This window comes from Etheostoma cragini, chromosome 24 (assembly GCF_013103735.1).
Source record: "Etheostoma cragini isolate CJK2018 chromosome 24, CSU_Ecrag_1.0, whole genome shotgun sequence".
NCBI classification, from domain to species: domain Eukaryota; kingdom Metazoa; phylum Chordata; class Actinopteri; order Perciformes; family Percidae; genus Etheostoma; species Etheostoma cragini.
In genome coordinates this window covers 4,066,578-4,085,986 of record NC_048430.1, presented here as the reverse complement: position 1 = coordinate 4,085,986, position 19,409 = coordinate 4,066,578, and the positions used below count along the sequence as shown (strand labels likewise).

The 19,409-nt window shown below is 38.7% G+C and overlaps 1 protein-coding gene across 2 annotated transcripts in view; it reads left to right on the top strand.

Moving 5' to 3' along the window:
• The window catches only part of LOC117939593 (gamma-aminobutyric acid receptor subunit gamma-3-like), an 83,392-nt gene that overhangs the window by 15,433 nt on the left and 48,550 nt on the right, over positions 1–19,409 (top strand). For both annotated transcript variants that reach the window (XM_034865035.1, XM_034865037.1), the window contains one exon: positions 9,156–9,223. In XM_034865035.1, the coding sequence (XP_034720926.1) occupies positions 9,156–9,223 (68 nt within the window). The remainder of the gene's footprint in view (positions 1–9,155; positions 9,224–19,409) is intronic.

Genomic DNA, 19,409 nt, shown 5'->3' with positions numbered 1-19,409 from the left:
CTGAGCCAAAAAGCTTTCCATTTAGTACATAATCTTCGGTGTGTGAACAAAGTCTTAAAGTCAATTTGAATGTCCACGAAGTAGCTTATGAGTCACGCTCTTTCAACTCGGTCCTATCCATAAAGTCAATTAATACAATAAATAGATGATCTGCTGCTCAAAGTAGATTCAGAGCTGATTATTTTGTCCTTCTTAAACGGAAATTGAACTGCGAGATAATTTATAAAACATCCTCCTCATTGTGGCATAAATGTGTGTGTTTGTGAGTAACAAGCATCCTCTGTCCCTCTCCCCTATTTTGCAGTCATTGCTTGTGTAAAACGAAAGCAGTGAGACCTTTCCCTTTGCCTGGTTCTCATTAAACCTCTGAGGGAAGAGAAATACCTTTCCTTCCCAGATCTATTATATTTGATTCAGGCAGCTGAATACAGTATGTGCCACCCCCCCACAAACACACCTCCATGCACAAATGACAAACATAAGTACTGCATCCCCAACTTCCCAGCCGGTCATATAGCTGTCTGATGGGAGTCTTTTCATTAAGACTTACTGTACATGACGTAATGTTTTTTTGCATTCACAAAAAGTATATGAGTTTTTACCAAATCCTCAGCTCACCTGACGTCCTCTTTTATCTCTACCCAATGAAATGAGCTAGACTAGTGCTTCTATGACATGTTTTCTAGCTCGGTCTAATAAGACACTGCATGGCCACCCAGTGAAGCTGAACACTTCAATTTAATATTTGTCTATCCAAAAAAACGAATTTGCTGAGCAAATGTGTGTCAGCAATACCCTGCTTTTAAATTGATTCAATAAACACACAGTTAGCTGCTCAGTATAGCCACAGTTCTGCTGGCTATTGAGTATCCTTGCTCAAAGGCCCCAGGTCAGAAGATAGAGGAAAAGTAACTGCTTGGCTTCTACGTAAAGATGCTCTAAGTAATGTCTCACAGAAAGGAGCGGGAGGGGAGGGGATGAGGAGGAGGTTTGAAAGTACTTTGACTTCACCCAACATTGCTTAGAACACCTTTAAAGCAGTCATCTATATTTTTATAAAACAAGCACACAGCTACTAGATAGTGAACCTAGTGGAGCATTTATCAGCTAAAGAGCCCGGTTTTCCTCAGGAGTTGGTTTGTTTAATCCCTACAAAAACCCAAGTTTAAAGACTTAAATTTAAGTTTTGTCGGGCGTCAAATTTAGCATAGTGACATGAGTAGTATCAATCTTCTCATCTAACTCTAGGCAAAAAACAATTCTTTTAAATATTTCTGTAAGTTTCACACTCTTTCTTCACAACTTCACCTCTTGCCTTTCAACAACTCAATGTGATTTTTTTCCCCCCTATAATTTCACAACCATTATTTCTTCACAGTGAAGAGTGTTATGATGCTAAGAATTATAATAAGCTGCTGTGATTTTAGTATCTGCGAGTGGAAAGGCGTTCGAACATTCCAGCTTTTATAGTGCAGAAGAGTTCAGCCGTAAACATCCCTGGCGTATACAGGACTACCGTTTCCCAGTTGTTTGGTGATTGCAGCTGATGTCCCTCCCAGGGGTGCAGATGGCTTGCCGCAGCCTGTCCTTGGAGTGAGTAGCTGCTGACATACAGATGTGGGTCAAATAGCATTTGCATATCATTTTTAGCCTTTTTTCTTTCCCGCTTTGGAGAACCAGATGTCTTGTGTCTGCCACGCACGGAATGCATTTTTAGTTATTTAAACATTTCTTGGAGGCAGCACTAGTATCATCGGTGGAGTTAAACCCCAGTTGTCACCATTAGTTGTGCAATGCAGTACATCATAACACTTGAATGCTGTTCCACTGGTGTTATTTTTACCACATCATCTGATATTTAGGCCTGGCACCTTCCTTGCGTGACATGAGAATAGACTGGAAACTGACAAGCTGAAGTTAGGGGCTGTCTCAAAATAGCTTAGAGAGCCAGGATAGTTTTTTCTGTCATAAACCAACTTTATGTTCATTTTGAACCTCTTCCTATTGCATGCCCTCCTCCTTTATCATCTATGAATTATGAATATGGTCCAGTGATTCATTATGGCCTGTTATTTTAGTCAATAGTCAAGTCAATTATATTAATTTATCTAATAGTGTTGTCCAAATACATTTAGTGGCCACTTTATTAATTAATCACTTCTACCTAAAAAAATTGATAGTGCTCAGTTTCTATGGACATCACTTACTATGACCGCAATGTTTGAATGTATAATTATAACACTATCACTAACTATGACCGCAATGCTTAAATATATAATTTAATTAACACTCAATAAGTGCATATCCACATATGCATTTTTTGGATCGTAATATAAAATTTAGGACTTGGTCTATGCCTGATTCCTTTTCTAATTGTTCAGTGTTTTTTTTAATTAGTGTGAGCTGGTAAAGAAATGATCAAATGTTCAGTGAACAAATCCATTATCTAACAAATTCATTAGATCAATTTCATTAAAACTTTGTAGAGTTTAGAGAGCTTCTTATGTAAACAAGTCCGTTAGCTCAGTTTCCTGGCGCTCCTCAGCAGTCTTGACATTTTTCAGTAATCAACAATTCTTATGTGCGTGTGCCGAGGAAATGTGCTGCTTTGCCAACGTGTGGTGCAGCGCCATGTAGGCTGAGAACTGCTGGAAAAGAAAGCAGAGAGAGGTTTCTTCCCAGGTGGAGCTGATGCAGTCCCATACATAAAGATTAGGTGCCAATGTGCTATTCCCCCCCCCCCCCCCGCCCAGCATCAAGACCTATGACATTTTCAATACGTGCTTCGGTAGCCCATGCTGATTCCCCGTTGTGTAATGCCACATTTATATTAGAAGAAATAAATGAAAGCAGTGTTGCTATTTTGAAACGTCCATATGGTTAGCTTGATCTCCCCACATGAAATAGAATGATTTTAATTTCACTTATTGGGCTCCTATCTGTGAGACTTTGAGGAGAAAAGGAAACCACCATCGGTGCACTTGTGTTGACAAGTTTCAATCACTCTGTAATGTCACATGGGAGTTTTGGGAGCCTACAAAAAAGGGCTGCATGGCCTACTTGTGATTAGCACAAGAGCCGACACCAGAGGGCTGACACAAATATCCCTGTTGTCAGCTCATATTTTACATGAATTCTGTTATGGGTGAAAATTACAACACTAACTGATGACTACAGGCCTGCAGCAGCTACACCATCAAAAACAGAAGTATAGGAGCAGTGCAGGTTTTTTTCTGAAAAGTACAGCCACAAAATGGCCTCCTGTATGTGTACGTTTTATTCTTCACAATAGTTGATGCTCCAAATTTGTACCATGGGAGCTAACGGTACAGTTACCGATGCCTCGGTGAGATCTTGTTTACATCTTTTCAGTTACATAAAACTTTAGCAGCAGAGACTGTATGCTGGCCACTGGAGGACTGTCAGCGGCAGTAACAGCTTCTCCATTTAAACCCAAACCAAAGGCAATGTGGGCTGCAGGGCTGTTACACATACTAACACAGGAGCAGAGAGGTTATGCATGAGATGATGTGGGATTACCGTGGCTGCTGTGCATGGCCTGTACCAGTGCAGCAGAATATGAAGTGATGGATTCCATTGTGTGTGAAGACACTCTTGGATCCATAACTGACATGAACTATATAACCTATGACTGGGACTTAAAAGGATGACTGAACCAATCTGTAGTGCAGCAAGTGCAGACTGGATTTGCTCCACTGGAATAATCCAAATGAACTATTTAAGGAAAATGATCTGATTGCTGAATTTAGTTCACTGTTTAAAATGTTGTGTCAATTTTTTATATATTTAGGAACTACTGCATCATGTTTTGTTCCCAAATTCGATGGAGCGTTTTGAATTGGTTAATGCTCTGATTCACGCTTTAGACTGGCTTCTTCTCCATAGCAAAAGTAGCCAAGCTTCTTAATAGTATAGTGTTTAGAGGTGTACACCCTGCCTAACGCTACGTAAACTGGTGGTCATAATAAAAACCTATAAGGTTTTAAAATGATCCGGGAGAGTCCCACATGTCTCTGTTGAGGATATTGTTTAAAGTAAAATAACCTGTTACAGCAGTTAGTTTTTAATTTCAAAATTTGACATGCTGTGTTCACAGAAATGAAACATTTCCATGGTATTCTATTTTCGTATGGTAAAACTGATTGAATGGTATTTTTAACTGTAAGCCTTTGTCGAACTATGTTTTTCTGTTGGAGTCACGTGAGACAAGTAGCTCGAGGGATATACTGGTTGTACTATAGACGACTGTTGGTAAAGAGGACGTGGTTAATTAATCTACAGGACATTTATTTTGTAAGTTAGACCGAAGATGTGAGGCTAACCCTCTGGAGAGATCTGACAGCCCACTGAGGCCAGCAGTACTCTCTGTGCAGTGTTGCTCGGACACTGAACATATTGGAGTTAAACGGTCAGCTGGGATAGTTCTGCTTACATGTGTGTGTGCCGGGGCTGACAATGCGTAATGCATTCGTCATGCCAGCCAGCCCAAGCAGGCACAAAAGCCAATTCTTCTTAATCAAGGTTCACAGGGAAATGTGGTAATACAGATGGGGACTGTCATGCTTTTCTGAAAAGCAAGATGAGGAGGAGGAAGATAAGTATGAAGAGGAGGAGGAGGGGGAAGGATTCATCTGGCCTCTGTGGATCATGGTTTCTCCATTAGAAGTGGGAAATTTGGTTGATAGGTTGCTAGGTAGGTAGGTGTTTTAGTTTTCTTTCCATATTGAATAGAACTTCCTTTCAACTTTATTTTTCTCTTTTGAGAGATGAAAGAGAGCAAAACAAGCTCTCATGCAGAATTTCTTTAAAAAAAAGGACTTAAACAGTAAAGAAGAAGAGGAAATCTATCCTGAATATTCTCTTTCACAGCAGCGTCATTATCTATGCACCATCCAACATGTAACTGCCATGCGTTATCTGGACATATGTCAGGTTGGCTCAGCTTTTGTGATGGTTGTGTTTGCTGAAAGACTTGCAGGGGGGGGGGGTACAAGGGTGGATGTAAGATTGAAGGGAGGCTGCAAACACTTGACTTTAGTTCTGTGTTGCACTTGTAAATAATCTAAGGGAAAAAGTAATGATTACTGTAGCTCAGTAGAGCTGACTAATGTCTGTCTGAAACATGTCTATTGCAGATTCAGAGTGTCATCCTCTACCTTGATTATCCACTGGGTGTAAATTAAGGACAATTCCATTCAGGTTGTCCCAGTTTCCAAATGCTGAAAAGCTGTAACAGATAAGCTTTTCACCCCATGCTTCCACTTCTGTGGTTTTTTCATTTTCTGCATTTCCACTGGAAATGGGTTCCACAGGAGGGACACTGTCATCTAGGTTCCTTCCCAAGTTTTCGGCCCAATAATCCAAAGACATGGAGATGAGTTGGACCATGGTACATTGCCCGAATGCAAATGGGAATATTGTTTATCTCGGTCTGTGTGTCCTGGGGTTTTCCACTGCATGTTTCAATAGCAGCCCACTGGGTATAAACAATGAACGCATCTGTGTTCCTCTATAATTTATACATTATGATTATGTATTGTCCTGTACGCCTTCCAAATTTCCCCAAATGGGCAAAATAAAGATTTAATTCTGAGCATGAATATCAGGCAAGATGCCCAGTGATGGTGCCAGACAGTTCTCAAAAGAAAGTTGGAGATGCTAGCCGATGACCAGAAGGATGTCAGAAGAAACCCTGTTTTGACATGAAAATTAAAAGCAAAAAACAGCAAAAATACTGCAAGGGTGTTGTTGGGTCAAAATACTTGTTCGCCACCACAGAAACATGGGTTCAATCCCAGGTAACCGTGCGCTTCCATGAACCCAGCTAGCAGTGGTTGTGGATGGCAAGCTTGTTTCTGCATTATTGACTTCCACTGATAAATCAGAGGCTGGCTCAAGTGCACTGATTAGCCCTGCTTGGCAGGTGAAAGGAAGTGGCTGACAACAACCATGTGAGTAGGCACATTGCTGTCTGGGCCCTCCCTAGGACCATGACAATGACCAGGTACTGGTTATACTAATTAGGAGAAAACCAGAACAAGAGTCTACAGCAGAGGACCCCCTACATATATTGTATGAAATTGAGTTGCATATTAAACTGGGCCTACAATAAAGTAAAAGGCTTAAGGCCTTTACACATGGTATATAAAACACTGAGCTATTAAAATGTTTGGGACATATTCATATATTTATACATTATGTTTTAATGTTAAACATGCATGTGGCACAGTGAATCCTTATGCCTAACTGCATTGTTGTTTTTTACAAAAAGGCAGATTTATCTTTGCTAATTATATGTTGGTTTAATGTACTGTATATTTAAGCCATTTTAATAAAGTTAATTTAAGCTAAATGCTAAAGTCACAATGCTACCGTGCTCACAATGACAATACCTGTCTCAGCGTGCTGATGTTGAGCAGGTATAATGTTTGCAATGTTCAACATCTTAGTTTGCATGTTAGCATGCTAATAAGTGCTAGATAGGCATCTCTATTTAATGTAGATTTTTTTTCTGACCAACAGCCATCCCTCGTTAACTGATCATTAAAAGTTTATCGACATGCAAGCAACAGCATCCCAGTTCACCCATCCAGGAGGCTCGGACATATGCTTTCAGCGTTGTGGACTTGTACGCTTGCACCGCCTACACAAATCCACAACTCTGCATATGCCCGAGCCCGTCTCCACCACATCCACCTGCGGATTAGTCCACTGTGTGTGTGCCTGGCACACTCTGTGTGTAGGACGGTCAATTTAACCCGCCAGTGGTCATTGATGTAGTGGCGTGTGTCACGTAGCTCTCCCCTGTGGCCGCCGTCCAGCAGAGAGCCAGGAACTTTGAAAAAAAAAAAAAAGAGCGGCTTATAACGCAAAGTTAAGACTATCAAGTTAACTAGCAATTAGGAAATAGATTATATAGCCTATTGTTCTTTTACCATACAACAACCTCTTTTAATAAGCCTAGTTTTTAATATTGTTTTAAATTGATAGGATGAATCGTTCAAAAATTGTATTGTAGTTTAATGGTTAAACAGTTAATCGTTAACATCTCTATTGCTAAACACAAAGTACAGCTGAAGCTGATGGGGTTCTCCTTTGTTTTTGCAGGTGTTTATTCATAAACCAGATACACATTTTGACCTGATGATGCCAGTAGAGAAAAGGTTAGGTGATTACAATTCATCCTTAGAGGACTCAACCAAATGTCATGGCAAACGTCCAAGAGTTTTAAAGATATTTTAATTTTATATTGCCTGATATTATAAGCATTGCCCTCTTAAAACTGAATGCTGTATTTATGAATGAATGAATACACATATCAACCTATAGATCACAGAGAACATATCTGTTGTCATAGTATGAGCTAATTTATGGACAGATGATAATCATTTCAAACGTGCATCTGCGTTGTTGTCCCTCATTGTCCAGTTGGTGAAGCAGAACATGCTGTTGGAATTGGATCAAAGCCTCCCAGCAGGCCTTTGCTAACCAAAACAGTTTGCATCAGTGGCCCAGAACAGCAAGTCCTTGGGGACACAACACTCAGATGCACACACATGGACACACCCGCTTTCACTTCAATTCTTCTATTCATATCAACATCCCAGAAATATGACTGTGAAGGCAAATTTAACAATATAGAAAGTCTTTAGTGTCAGTGAACCATAACAAACCACTTAAATTAATGTAACATGGATCATGAATTCATTAAGTGGCTCTTTCCCCAAAAATGTGGCAACTGACATGGTTAGATAATATGCAAAGTGCTATAGTTTGGTCTCCTCATTGACAGTACTGCTGTCTGTTAACTAGTCTATGTTGTCAACGATCCATTTCCGGGATTGTTCAGGTGCCGCCGGAAATTCTGCCGGAAGTACCTCATTTTTGGCCAGATGTCTGTCACCAACCCCGTCCTTTTGGGTTGGCATTTTAAACTCCGGAGTATTTCTAAGGACTATGGTTAACTGCTCCTCAGATCTCGGCAGGGTAAATCCAGACAGCTAGCTAGACTATCCAATCTGAGTTTTCTGTTGCACGACTAAAGCTACTTTTAAACTTACACATATTCCACCAAAACAAGTTCCTTCCCGAGGCTATTTTGCAGCGGTTCCATCATTGAGTCTGGCGTCTAGCGTCACCCAAGATGATTTTGATTATTTTTTTTAAATGCCAATAAACCAGAGTCTATCTGGCAATGTGAGACAAGTAGATAACCAAATACATTCCAATTAAAGTCCATGTTCTTTGGCCTCTTTTCACCTTTTCATCAACCTGTATTTGTGCTGGTAAGATTTATTTGAATATAGTTGTTCCCTCTCAGCATCACCAACGAGCAGCTTGTCTGATCAAGATCAGGGGTTAAGCACAGGTGTGTGTGTGTGTGTGTGTGTGTGTGTGTGTGTGTGTGTGTGTGTGTGTGTGTGTGATTTAGAAGAGGTAATAAAAAGAAATCCTTCATCTTATTGTGTGACAATAATGTGTCTTTAGTCAAACACGTGCAGTCCTTGTTTATGGCGGGTACATTATGTGTATTCTGAGAATGAATGTTTAGTGACATGTTCTTCACAGGAATTATTCAAGGACATGGAGCATTAAAATGAAAGATCATTTGTGTAGATTTAATTTAGTAAAAACTCAAAACAGATTTACTTTATAAACATGCTTGTAATCAAACAAGCAAGATTCTTAGATGCAGCACTTAGGTCCGGTACCAGTTCACATTTCTGATGCTCCAATTTTCTCTTCCTCAAACCAAATGTTTTTGCCAAGCTAAATTTGCCAAGATCCTACATACTCACTGGGAATGCTATTAATTACCATGGTAACACGGTACAGTATCTGCTCCAGGAAGCACGGCAAAGCTTTTCTGATTTCAAAAGAACATCTTCCCTCTCTGGGTGGATGGAGAACAGAGAACTGACTCTTTTTATTTATCAAAGTGATATTGCATGAGGTTAACCATTGTTTTCTACTTGATAATTTGTTTTTTGGGTTATGGACACACATTACACATAACTGCAAAACACAGACGTTTGACAAACAAAATAGAATGATTGCATGTATAAATGTGATGTGTCCTACCTACATTATGTGCAGCTACCTTTACTCACTCTTGTTTCTTCTGGCTCTTGCAGTGAAACCTACAGTCGTCAATGTGGGCATCTATGTCAACAGCATCGGGCCTGTGTCATCCATTGATATGGTGAGTTAAAGCCTCCCAAATCCACCACCCCCCCACCACAGTCACACACACACATTTGTCTGATATCAGCTTCATCATACATGAATGCGGTCATTACTCAGACTGCATTTGGAGGTCATGTGGGCCACCGCAGCTCTTTCTGTGCTGATAGAAGCCAGGAAAGACAGGTGTGGAGGCTTTGTTCAAGTCCTGTGGATCAGCTCAGATTAAGCAAATGAGTGAAAAAATACTTAAAAGTGATAGAACTATAACTATGAAAGTTCTAGCTATTGTATTAGACAGCAGTTGGTGTTCTCTGCAGAGCGATTAACTCTTTTCAGGCTCGAGCACAGTGTTTTTCTTCTTTTTAGCTCCATTTTCTAAGTAGATCTTTTGCACCAGCATGAACATTTTCACCATTAGGTTTGACTAGAAGGAAAAAATGCTTTTGGAAGAAGAGCAGGAAATGGATCGATAGACAATTCGTTATAGAAGGCCTGATCAATGCCATAAAATATGAAACGCTGAAACTGAAAGCTTGATGTGCGGTAATGAGAAAATTACTATACAGACTTCAATTTAGACCAGTCTGTTGTTTGGCCTTCAGTGAGGTATGGTAGACTAAACGAATGGAGCTTTTCATTATGTATGATGCAAAGGACCTATTCAGTTATTGTCAAAGCTATAGACTCATTGGAGTATTAGTCTGCTTAATATTCTCGTAAAACATCATACATGGGTTTCTTTGCAAATATCAACTGAGCTAGACAAGATAATGAAATTGTTTATCTCGTAACTCTCAGGATCACCAGACATAACATATTCCTAGATATAATTGCAATTTCGCCTCTTTTCCCTGACTAGGACTAGTCTGCAATTAAATTACAAAAGAAAACAAAATGATTGCATGGACCAGTGTTCTGCACTGAATATCACTCCTGTACATTATGTGCAATGTCTTTGCCATTTAATGTTATTATTGTAATTGTTGGTTTTCCAGAAATTAATGCATTTGATCTGTGAAAATTATGCAAGTTAATATCCATTGACAAGTACACAAGCAAGCCTGTTTATCATGATTTTCAGATTCAGGTTTGGCACAGTGAAATGCATTTTAAATGAACCCTATTTATTATGCCAGAGAATTACCATGCAGTCATTTACCAGAGAACATTTAGGAGTCCTCTCAAAGTGCAATTGGGTAAAGTTAATTTGGGATGCAAAATGGTGTCGTTGAACTTATAGTTTATTAACCCTTGTGTTGTCTTCCTGTCCAAATTGAAAATCAAAACTTTTGTTGACATTTCTTTTTCAATAATTGTCAATTATAATTTTGTTGACGTTATCAATGCTACGTAACCCTACCTTATTAACTTTACTTTTACAGTTTGAAATGTATGGTCAATAAACCTCAAACCACACTGATTTAAGACAAGGCCCAACAAATACTGCATCAGTTACAAAAACAGAAAACAATGAATGCTTATGTAACCCAACTCTTGGAATGACATGCATTAGGATGAAATGCATGCTTAATTTTAAACAAGTCCCCGTTTCTAAATTCCAATTTATGAAGGCACATTGGAACTGTTCCATGATGCTCTTGTTTCTATTTATAATTGCAAACAGCTATGCAAATCATGTTTATTCTAGCAGTCCTTTTAAGTCAGAAAATCTCACAATATTACACTGTACTTTTGTAATGCAAATGTCAATTTTTTTTTTAAATCATTGCACTTTGTCAATGTTAGAAATAGTTATAAGTGTAAAATAGACAACTCTACACACCCGCATACAAAAACATACACAATCAGTTGTAATATAGTATAGTATATATAAACTCCTGCAGCTTGTAGTGGGTCATTGAGTCATGGCTAGGCTTGAGTTGATGTGGGAGACCAAACTTTGAGAGCAGGATCCCACTGTGACATTCCAGTGATTTTCCTCTGTGTAAGCGCTGATTGGCTTCACTCTGTCAGGGTCGGTGGACGCTGGTCAGTGGAATGTGAATCCCTGGCTGCCCCCGGGGTTGACTGGACTGGAATTAGTGCAGTCACAACTCTTTTATCTCACTCTCTGTCTGCCTCTGTGTCTTCTCCCTTTATCCATTTCTGTCCAGAAAACTGATTTCTTTAGCGTGGCCTGGCATGGCTTAATTTTTTTTTTTCAAAGTTCCACATTCATACTGTACTGCATATAGCATTTTTGCTCCCTCCAAACTTTGTGTGTGTGTGTGTGTGTGTGTGTGTGTGTGTGTGTGTGTGTGTGTGTGTGTGTGTGTGTGTGTTATCTTTCCTCATTTGCTCCAATGATAATCGTCAATGGCTTGGATGATGTAATGCCAAATTCAATTAAATTCAGTTCAATTGTATTTATAGTACCCATTCACAATAAGAGTTATCTTGAGACACTTTACAGATAGAGTAGGTCTAGACCACACGCTATAATTTACAAAGCCCCAACAATTCTTGTAATTCTAAATGAAGCTGATAGTAATTTAGGACATGCTGTGATGAATAGTAATAGCATTATCAGCATTATAGTCAAGCCAAAGTGCTGGGCTTTCATAGCTTCTGGTGGGAGAGTCCGATAACACTGCCGGTAAATGCACGGATGCAGATGGATGCACTTTGACATCGGCACTATGTCATTGTCGTCGTTGCTTGAGCCAGTGAATGGGTGGCATCTTAAATTTACCTCTCTACTATTGAGAACTCCACTGTGTACCAACCAGGCGTAGACATTATTAGGCCAACCTTCTCTATAGTGAAATAGACTGATTATATGATACCAAGGGGGAGCCATAATTCCCTATTAATTCCATCAATACTAAACCCACTAGTGAAATGAAAATAGAGGCGGGTACGGGAAGATGTTCGAGCCTTGAGACAAGTCTGACACGGAAAAGCATGTGTAACTCACGAGACAGGAGGTTTTATCACATAAACTAAATACTGAACGAAAAATAAAGCCAGTAGATTGAATAAAGCCCCTCTTTAGCCAATGATTAGTTGATTAGTCCACTGTTTCGATTAGTCAATCAATTGTTTATATTATCAGAAAATAAAATCATCTAAAAAATTGCCAAAGCACAAAGGTGACTTCTTCAAATGTTTGGTTTTAAAACTATAGGACTATCTGGCTTCAGGCGTTGGACCTGACTTGTTGCCATCGCCCAGAGAAGGAAATCCTTCTTTTGAACATCAGTGAAGTCTCTTTGCTGCTCAGATCTGACTAAAGTGTCAAAGCAGATCATTTTAACCTTGATGGAAGTGCCAGGACGTGTGAAAGTTATGTCACAGCTCCGCTTTTTATCACACTCACAGTGAAAATGCACTATATGTCTTTATAAAGATACACTTTTTTTCAGTTTTTACCAGAAACCACTCAATGCTTGATTGGATGTTATTTCACGATTCAGCAGCAAATGAAGCGTGTCATGGTGTACATATGAGCCATGACCCTCTTCTCAGAGGTGAAATGGTGATTGCCACGGTTGATAAAATACATAAAGAGCAGTGTAGGAACAATAGCAGGCTCGTCCTCATGCTGGGAGATGACCAAACTGACCAAGCAGTATGGATTCACAACGTTAGGTGTTTTAAATGCATATTATAGTTTTGGGAATATTTTGAATTTACAAGCTAGATTATAAAGTAATCAATTAATAATAATGTAATTTTAAATAATCAGCTTGTTACATAAAGCTTATAGAAGGATTCTTCTTCACCCAAATGCGTAATAGCTCCTGTACCTTATTTCTATCAACACAAGCACGATGCATAATATCTCCTGTACCTTGTTTCTATCAACAAAAGCATGATGCGTAATATCTCCTGTACCTTATTTCTATCAACAAAAGCACTTTTTTGAATTTCAACCAACATGTCAGATGGAACTCGTCTCTGGTGAGTGGAAAGAGATTGATACACCCAGCACTGACAGGCATCTACATTAGTCCAGATAAATGTCTTTACATGTTTAATCTTTGAAGAGATGTCAACCCCAGCCCAGACACAATGTCCCTGTTTGACAGATGCAATATTTCAAAGTGTGCTGTAAGTGTGTGTACAGTGTGTGTGCAATTCTGTAGTCTGTGTTTTTGTCTTTCTGTACATTTATTTTGAGATGAAGAACCAGTCTGCTCTGTGTGCTTGTGTCAACAGCTTTTTTTTTTTTTTTACTGTTTAGACATTATAAATCAAGATAAATCCACTCATGTACTAGTTCTGAATGATTCCAGACTCTTTCCTGCTTCTACCGCGTCATTTATGATCACTTCTGCTAATTATGATCGCTTCTGCTCATTAAAATCATTTATTTATTTTATTTTGTGTTCCACATTGAGTTTTTGCTGCTGCCGGAGGCTTGGCTGATGAAGACAAACACCTTTTCATTTAGTCTATTTTTTTTTCTTCAAATCCATACTCATCCAGGTTTCAGATCAAGGTTGTCCTCTTGCAAAGACAAACTAACTTAATTGGCAGACATATATCGTCAGTGAAAGCATTTATCATTCCATAATTGCGTGAAAAAGATAGACAAAGAGAAGGACACTGATTCAGAGATGTAGAGAATAGATTATGATTGTCATTGGCGCGCCATAAATCTAGCAAAGCCCAGTCTTCTTGGCACAGACATCCTGCATCTATTCTTCAGCATAAACATGTGATGTTATTACTGACCCAACACACAAAGTGGGTCACGGCAACACAGCACAGCCGTACTTCTAACGTGCTTTGATCAACTGCTGTCAATTCACAGTGCATTTTTACATGTCCCAGTGGCATGTGAGAAAGCAATCAACACAATCATTATCTCTTTTTTGGCTATTGTATTTGGCATAATAGCAGCATGGGGACTTTTATTTTGAAATCATGTTTAAAGTTTTTATTTCACTTTATTTTTAATAACGATTTAAAATAAGCATTTTTGCTGGGTGAAGGTGCCACTTCAACTGGTCCGTTTCAGCTCAAAGGAGCAGAGACTCTACTCCAAGGCCCCCCCCCGCCCCCCCCCGTCTCTCAGGCTGAGCCCAGCCACCCAACAAAGGCAACTTATTTTGGCTATTGTTTGCGCGATCTCGTTCTTCTAGTCGCTACCCAAAGTAGGACTGCACAATATATTGTTTTTTAAAATTATAATCTCTATCAACTTGCGCATTTAACACATCGCGAAAGGCTGCAACACATCTTGAAAGACACTCAGAGATTTTTTGGAAAGAAAATATCAGTAGAAAACTGAACTTTAAAATGGAACTGTTAATCTTTTGTTTGTGATGCCGTTCATATTCTTTTCAATGTTCAATTTGTTCAATGAAAGAATGTTGGACATGATTTCCTTTCCATTTGTTTTATTTTCAACAACAAATTTGTTGTATTTAAACCGGAAAGTGAGTACACTTTAACATCTGATTACTTATCTCAAGTAATATTGTTATCACGACATCCAACGTTATTGCATATTGCATATTTTTGTCATTTTGTGCAGCCCTAACCCAAAGCTTATGACCGTAGTTGAGAATCGGAACGCAGCGGTCCAGTTCAATGCCCTCATCACAACTGGTACCGCAACAAACCACCTGTCCATCTCCCGCTTCATTTTACCCTCACTCGTTAGGTTAGTTTGGATGGAAAAGAGACAAGTGAAATAAAAAAAATAAAAAAGTGCCTGTTGAAGCAACAAAGCATCACAGTGCCAAGTAATGTGATTATGAAAAAGTCTTTCTTCTTCTTTTCTCCTGGCCTAAGAACAAAGCAGCTGTTTGGTCATTTGTTTTATCATGCTTCAACTCTTCACCTCCTCTAAATGGAGACGGTTATTGAATTTAATTTTGGCGGACAGGTGCAATTTCTGGCATCTCAATCAGTGGTGATGGGTTGCTTTATATCCTGCAGCCTACTTAAGTGATTGTGGTTGATAAAACAGGTGTTCTTTTGCATAAAGACTTGCCTACTACTGCTTTAATGTACATCTCATGGACACTTAGCACAAGTAAATACATGCATGTGTCCGAGAACAGGAAGGGAAAAAATAGTACATACTGGGCTCAAAAGATTCTCATGTTTATTCATGCTTTGTAATTTTGGTTCCCTATCAAATTGATTCAACCTGGACATGCACTTTACCTTGAATGAATGAAAGAAAGTGTGCACCCTCTGTTCAACAGCAACTTACTGAATAATTGAGTCCATAGAGATGAGATTGAAGGACATCTTGAACTTCCACTTTGAAAAGAGAGATAAAGCTATTTTTGTGGAGGGGACACTTACTTACAAGGAACACAAACAAGATTCACTACACATAAGCTTGCTTTTCCTCTATCCCTCCATCTATCTACTAGATACACACACACACACACACACACACACACACACACACACACAAATAAATGCAGGCTAAACACATCAAAGGCTCCAACCCTCTTCAGAAGAGACTCTTAGACTTAAAAGGAACATTGTGTTTCCCTCCCTCTGCTGTTCCTTTCTTTTCATTTCTATACTCATCAATATTTGCCACTCATTTCTGCTTTTTGCACTGTTGATAATGTTTGTGAATCTGTAATGGATTACTTAGCAGTGTTGTAATGTTAAATAGTCAGTTTGAGTCCAAGGTACAGATCTGTGGTTTTTATCTTTATTTAACATTAATTTATTAAAATAATGCGAGCAGCTATGGCAAAACTACAGCTCAATGATAAAATATTATACATTTTATAGTTAAGTAGTTGAAAAAATAGTTCTTTGACTTTGTTTTTCACCAGATTGTTTTATTAAAAATAAAAAAGACCCCTTCCCTCTTCATTCCTATTGAAATGAGAAGCCCAAAAAAGTATTGGACATACAGTTAATATCACTTTTATTTATTGATTGTCTTTATATTATTGTTGCACATGTTCAGGTGATTTGCTTTTTAAATCCATTTCACTCCTTGAACTTTATGAGGCTGAGGTGTTATATAACATTAATGTATAATATATAATATTGATGTAAACCCAGATAGATCATGTTCTGCCTATGGGTATTGTTAAAAAAAATTGTATACCTCTACAGATACCAATACCAGAGTTTTTCCTGTCTGCCTGTGCGACATGTTAAGTAAGACAGCCAATAACAAACATTTTTAGATCTTGGTAGAAGCATGCTGCATGCTTACTGGCTCACTGATGCTGATAAGATTTACTCCTTATGGGTTTTGAAATTGGGTATTGAATGAAGACGCATTTTTCAATTCTTGGTACTTCAGAGGTATTTTTGTTGGTACCTAAAACGTATTGAATTTCACTGCCCAGCCATAATGTTTATGCAATGTGTTCTGGTGGCAGAGGGGGGTTGATTCAGGCTGACATTGATTACTTGGTGCCTCTTTATACTTATATAACATAAGGTACATGGAAGATAAACATTGGTGCAAGTAGGGCAAGCTTTGAACGAGCTAAACAAGGCACAGACAGTTTCTTCATCAGTCCTCCTCATGATCATTTTACTGAGAGTGGAAATCCATGTAGGACCCAAAACACCTCTATGGTTTTATGATGGGTAAGATTTGTTTAATGAAACTGAACACCCTCAAGAACTATAAATAGGATGCACTTGTAGCTGAGTTATTTTTAGGATATAGTGCTTGCTAGGGTCCTTCAATCATTTTTGCTCTGTAGAATTTTAGGATATGGCTCAGGAAAATACAGATTTGAATCTTTCAGTATACATTTTTCTTTTACACATCAGTCACACCAGCAAAGACAATGGCTGCCATTCGTTTTGACTAGATTTGTCTGAGCAGTGCTCAGCAGGCCGTTGACACGATTGGAGAAATTAAATTGGCTATGAAATATTAAATCTGGTACAGCAAAGATTTTCCAGATGTCAAATGTCCCTTAAAGTGTCACTTAATGTGGCCATGGTGCGTGGGTGTGCATGACAAAGTGTATGTGTTGGGGCCGGTTTGTGATTTTTGTAGCTTGTCCTGTGTGTCCTGTATGGGCATATGACTGTATGACTGTATTTCTCATACAGTCACACAGTCTGTTCTGTTGTATCTGCAGTGTAGAAGGTGGCTGTTCTTCGACTCTTGCACCAAGGCAGCATTCAGACGGCCTCTTGAGTTTATTCAGAAAACCGAAATTGCATTCACTGTGTTTAAATGCATTCTTTAAGTTTGATGAGAGAGCTAGGTGACCTGGAAATGTATTTCTTTCCTTGCATAACTGTGATCTTTTTAAAACTGTTCACGCCCGTTGAATCATAAGGGCACTGCACAGTTTACGTTCCTCACCGCTTAACTTAGACATGGCAGAGGATGTGTGTTGCTAGTCCGACCGTTTTGTAGGAAACCAGAGTTTGTCTCTGTCGCAAACCTGACATTTACCTCTTTAATTAACCCTACACTTGAGCTTTCTCTAACCTAGCCTTAGTTTCAGGGTGCTTTCACAACCTAGTGTGGCTCGTTTGTGGTGTGAAAGCAAAACAGACACAGGATTCTAGGTAGTACTACCAGCATGATGATTGGTATTTTGTACCATGAATTAAAAAAGCTAAACTACTATTAAACCTATCTGCTTATCATTAACCGTTATGGAAGCAAATACAGTATAATAATGCAAGACTAGTAAGTAAGAACAGCAGTTTGTGTCCCCTCCGTGTATTTTAGTAGTTTCCCATTTTACAACATCGGTACAAGACTATTCTAAATATTTGTTATTTAGACGTTATATTTTCTCCCAATTTGAACTATAAGACCGTAACTAGACTGAAGCTTAAAGGCCATTATGTATAGTTTTTTCTTTGGTATTTTCTTATGACCTGGACCTTTCCATAACCTTAATCATAGTGTAGTTTCTATGCATGGATGTTTTAAAAGCAAGAATCCAAGGCTGTGTAGTAACTGTTGGTGATAATGCTCTCCAATGAATCCGAGCAGGAGTGAGCGATGAAAGCAAAAACAACCTCCAGGGCCATCCAGAAACAGATGAAGACACAAAATGCAACAAGGCAAGAGATGCTATTACGTTGGAAACAGGTGGAGCTGGGTGTTGGAGGTAGATCATCAATCATCAACAGGTGGAACAATGCACTAGCAGCTGCAGCGTTATGTAAGCGTGACATTACCTCGCCGGCTCCATTACATTTAACCTATTTGATAGGATTTTAGAAGTCAGCTGATATTGATTAGCGATTAGCGATAACTACAGGATCAGTCATCTTACTTTCTTTGTATCTTCCCCTCTCCAGCAGCTTACTCATGATTTCCTTCCTCATAACTTTCCTTGCCCTTATTCCGTTCGATTACCTTCCACTGTTTCCTCTCTTATCTAATTTCTGTACTTCTCCTCCTCTGCTTGTTTTCTTCCTCAGAGTCAATGTATACAGACATTCAGTGTTTGGAGTCAACCTCGCCATATAAATTAGTTATGAGCACTTTGTTTTTGATGGGTTATTCCAAAAGCTTGGAGAAAAGATCAGCTGTTGAAAGATGCTGGAAATTAGCTTGATGTATCAAAAAATATTTAAGGAGATAAACAAGAAAAAGGTGCATGTTGTGCATTAAAGCAAAGGACATTAGAATCCTGCTGCTGACACAAGTATACTGTAGGTGTAGCTTTCAATATCGTATTTTAGGTAAAGATGATATTTAAACTTGGAACGGCATAGATTTTCAAAATAAATGTAACAAGTTAATAACCAGTAGGAAATGACTTCATCTGAGAGGCTGTAGCTCCGTAACGTGCTTTGACCTAAATGCTGACGTCAGCATGCTAACATGCCCACAGTGACAATGCTAACATGCTGATGTTGAGGTGTTATAATGCTAACATAATAAGCACTAAACTAGATCTGTAGCAATTCCAAATGTTGCGGTACAATTAACTGTCTTAGAAATAATTGGCATTGACAATATTCTTGTCTCTTTTGGTAAAAACAAAAACCTACTTTTTAAAATAAATTAAAGTTTTGAAAGAATTCCAGGATACATCTTTTGGTTATTTATCACTGTCATGTGACCCAGATAACATAATAACACAAATACACAGCCTATGAAGTAATCTACACCTGTGTATTACCATAAAACATTTTTTTCTCTATCAACTGTATCCCCCAACCCCTTGTCATTTGTGTGCTATGAACATGTATAGGGCCAGGTGCCAACAGCTTATAACGAAAATAATAAAAATATATCGTGCGACCAATAATCAGTCACATAATTACCA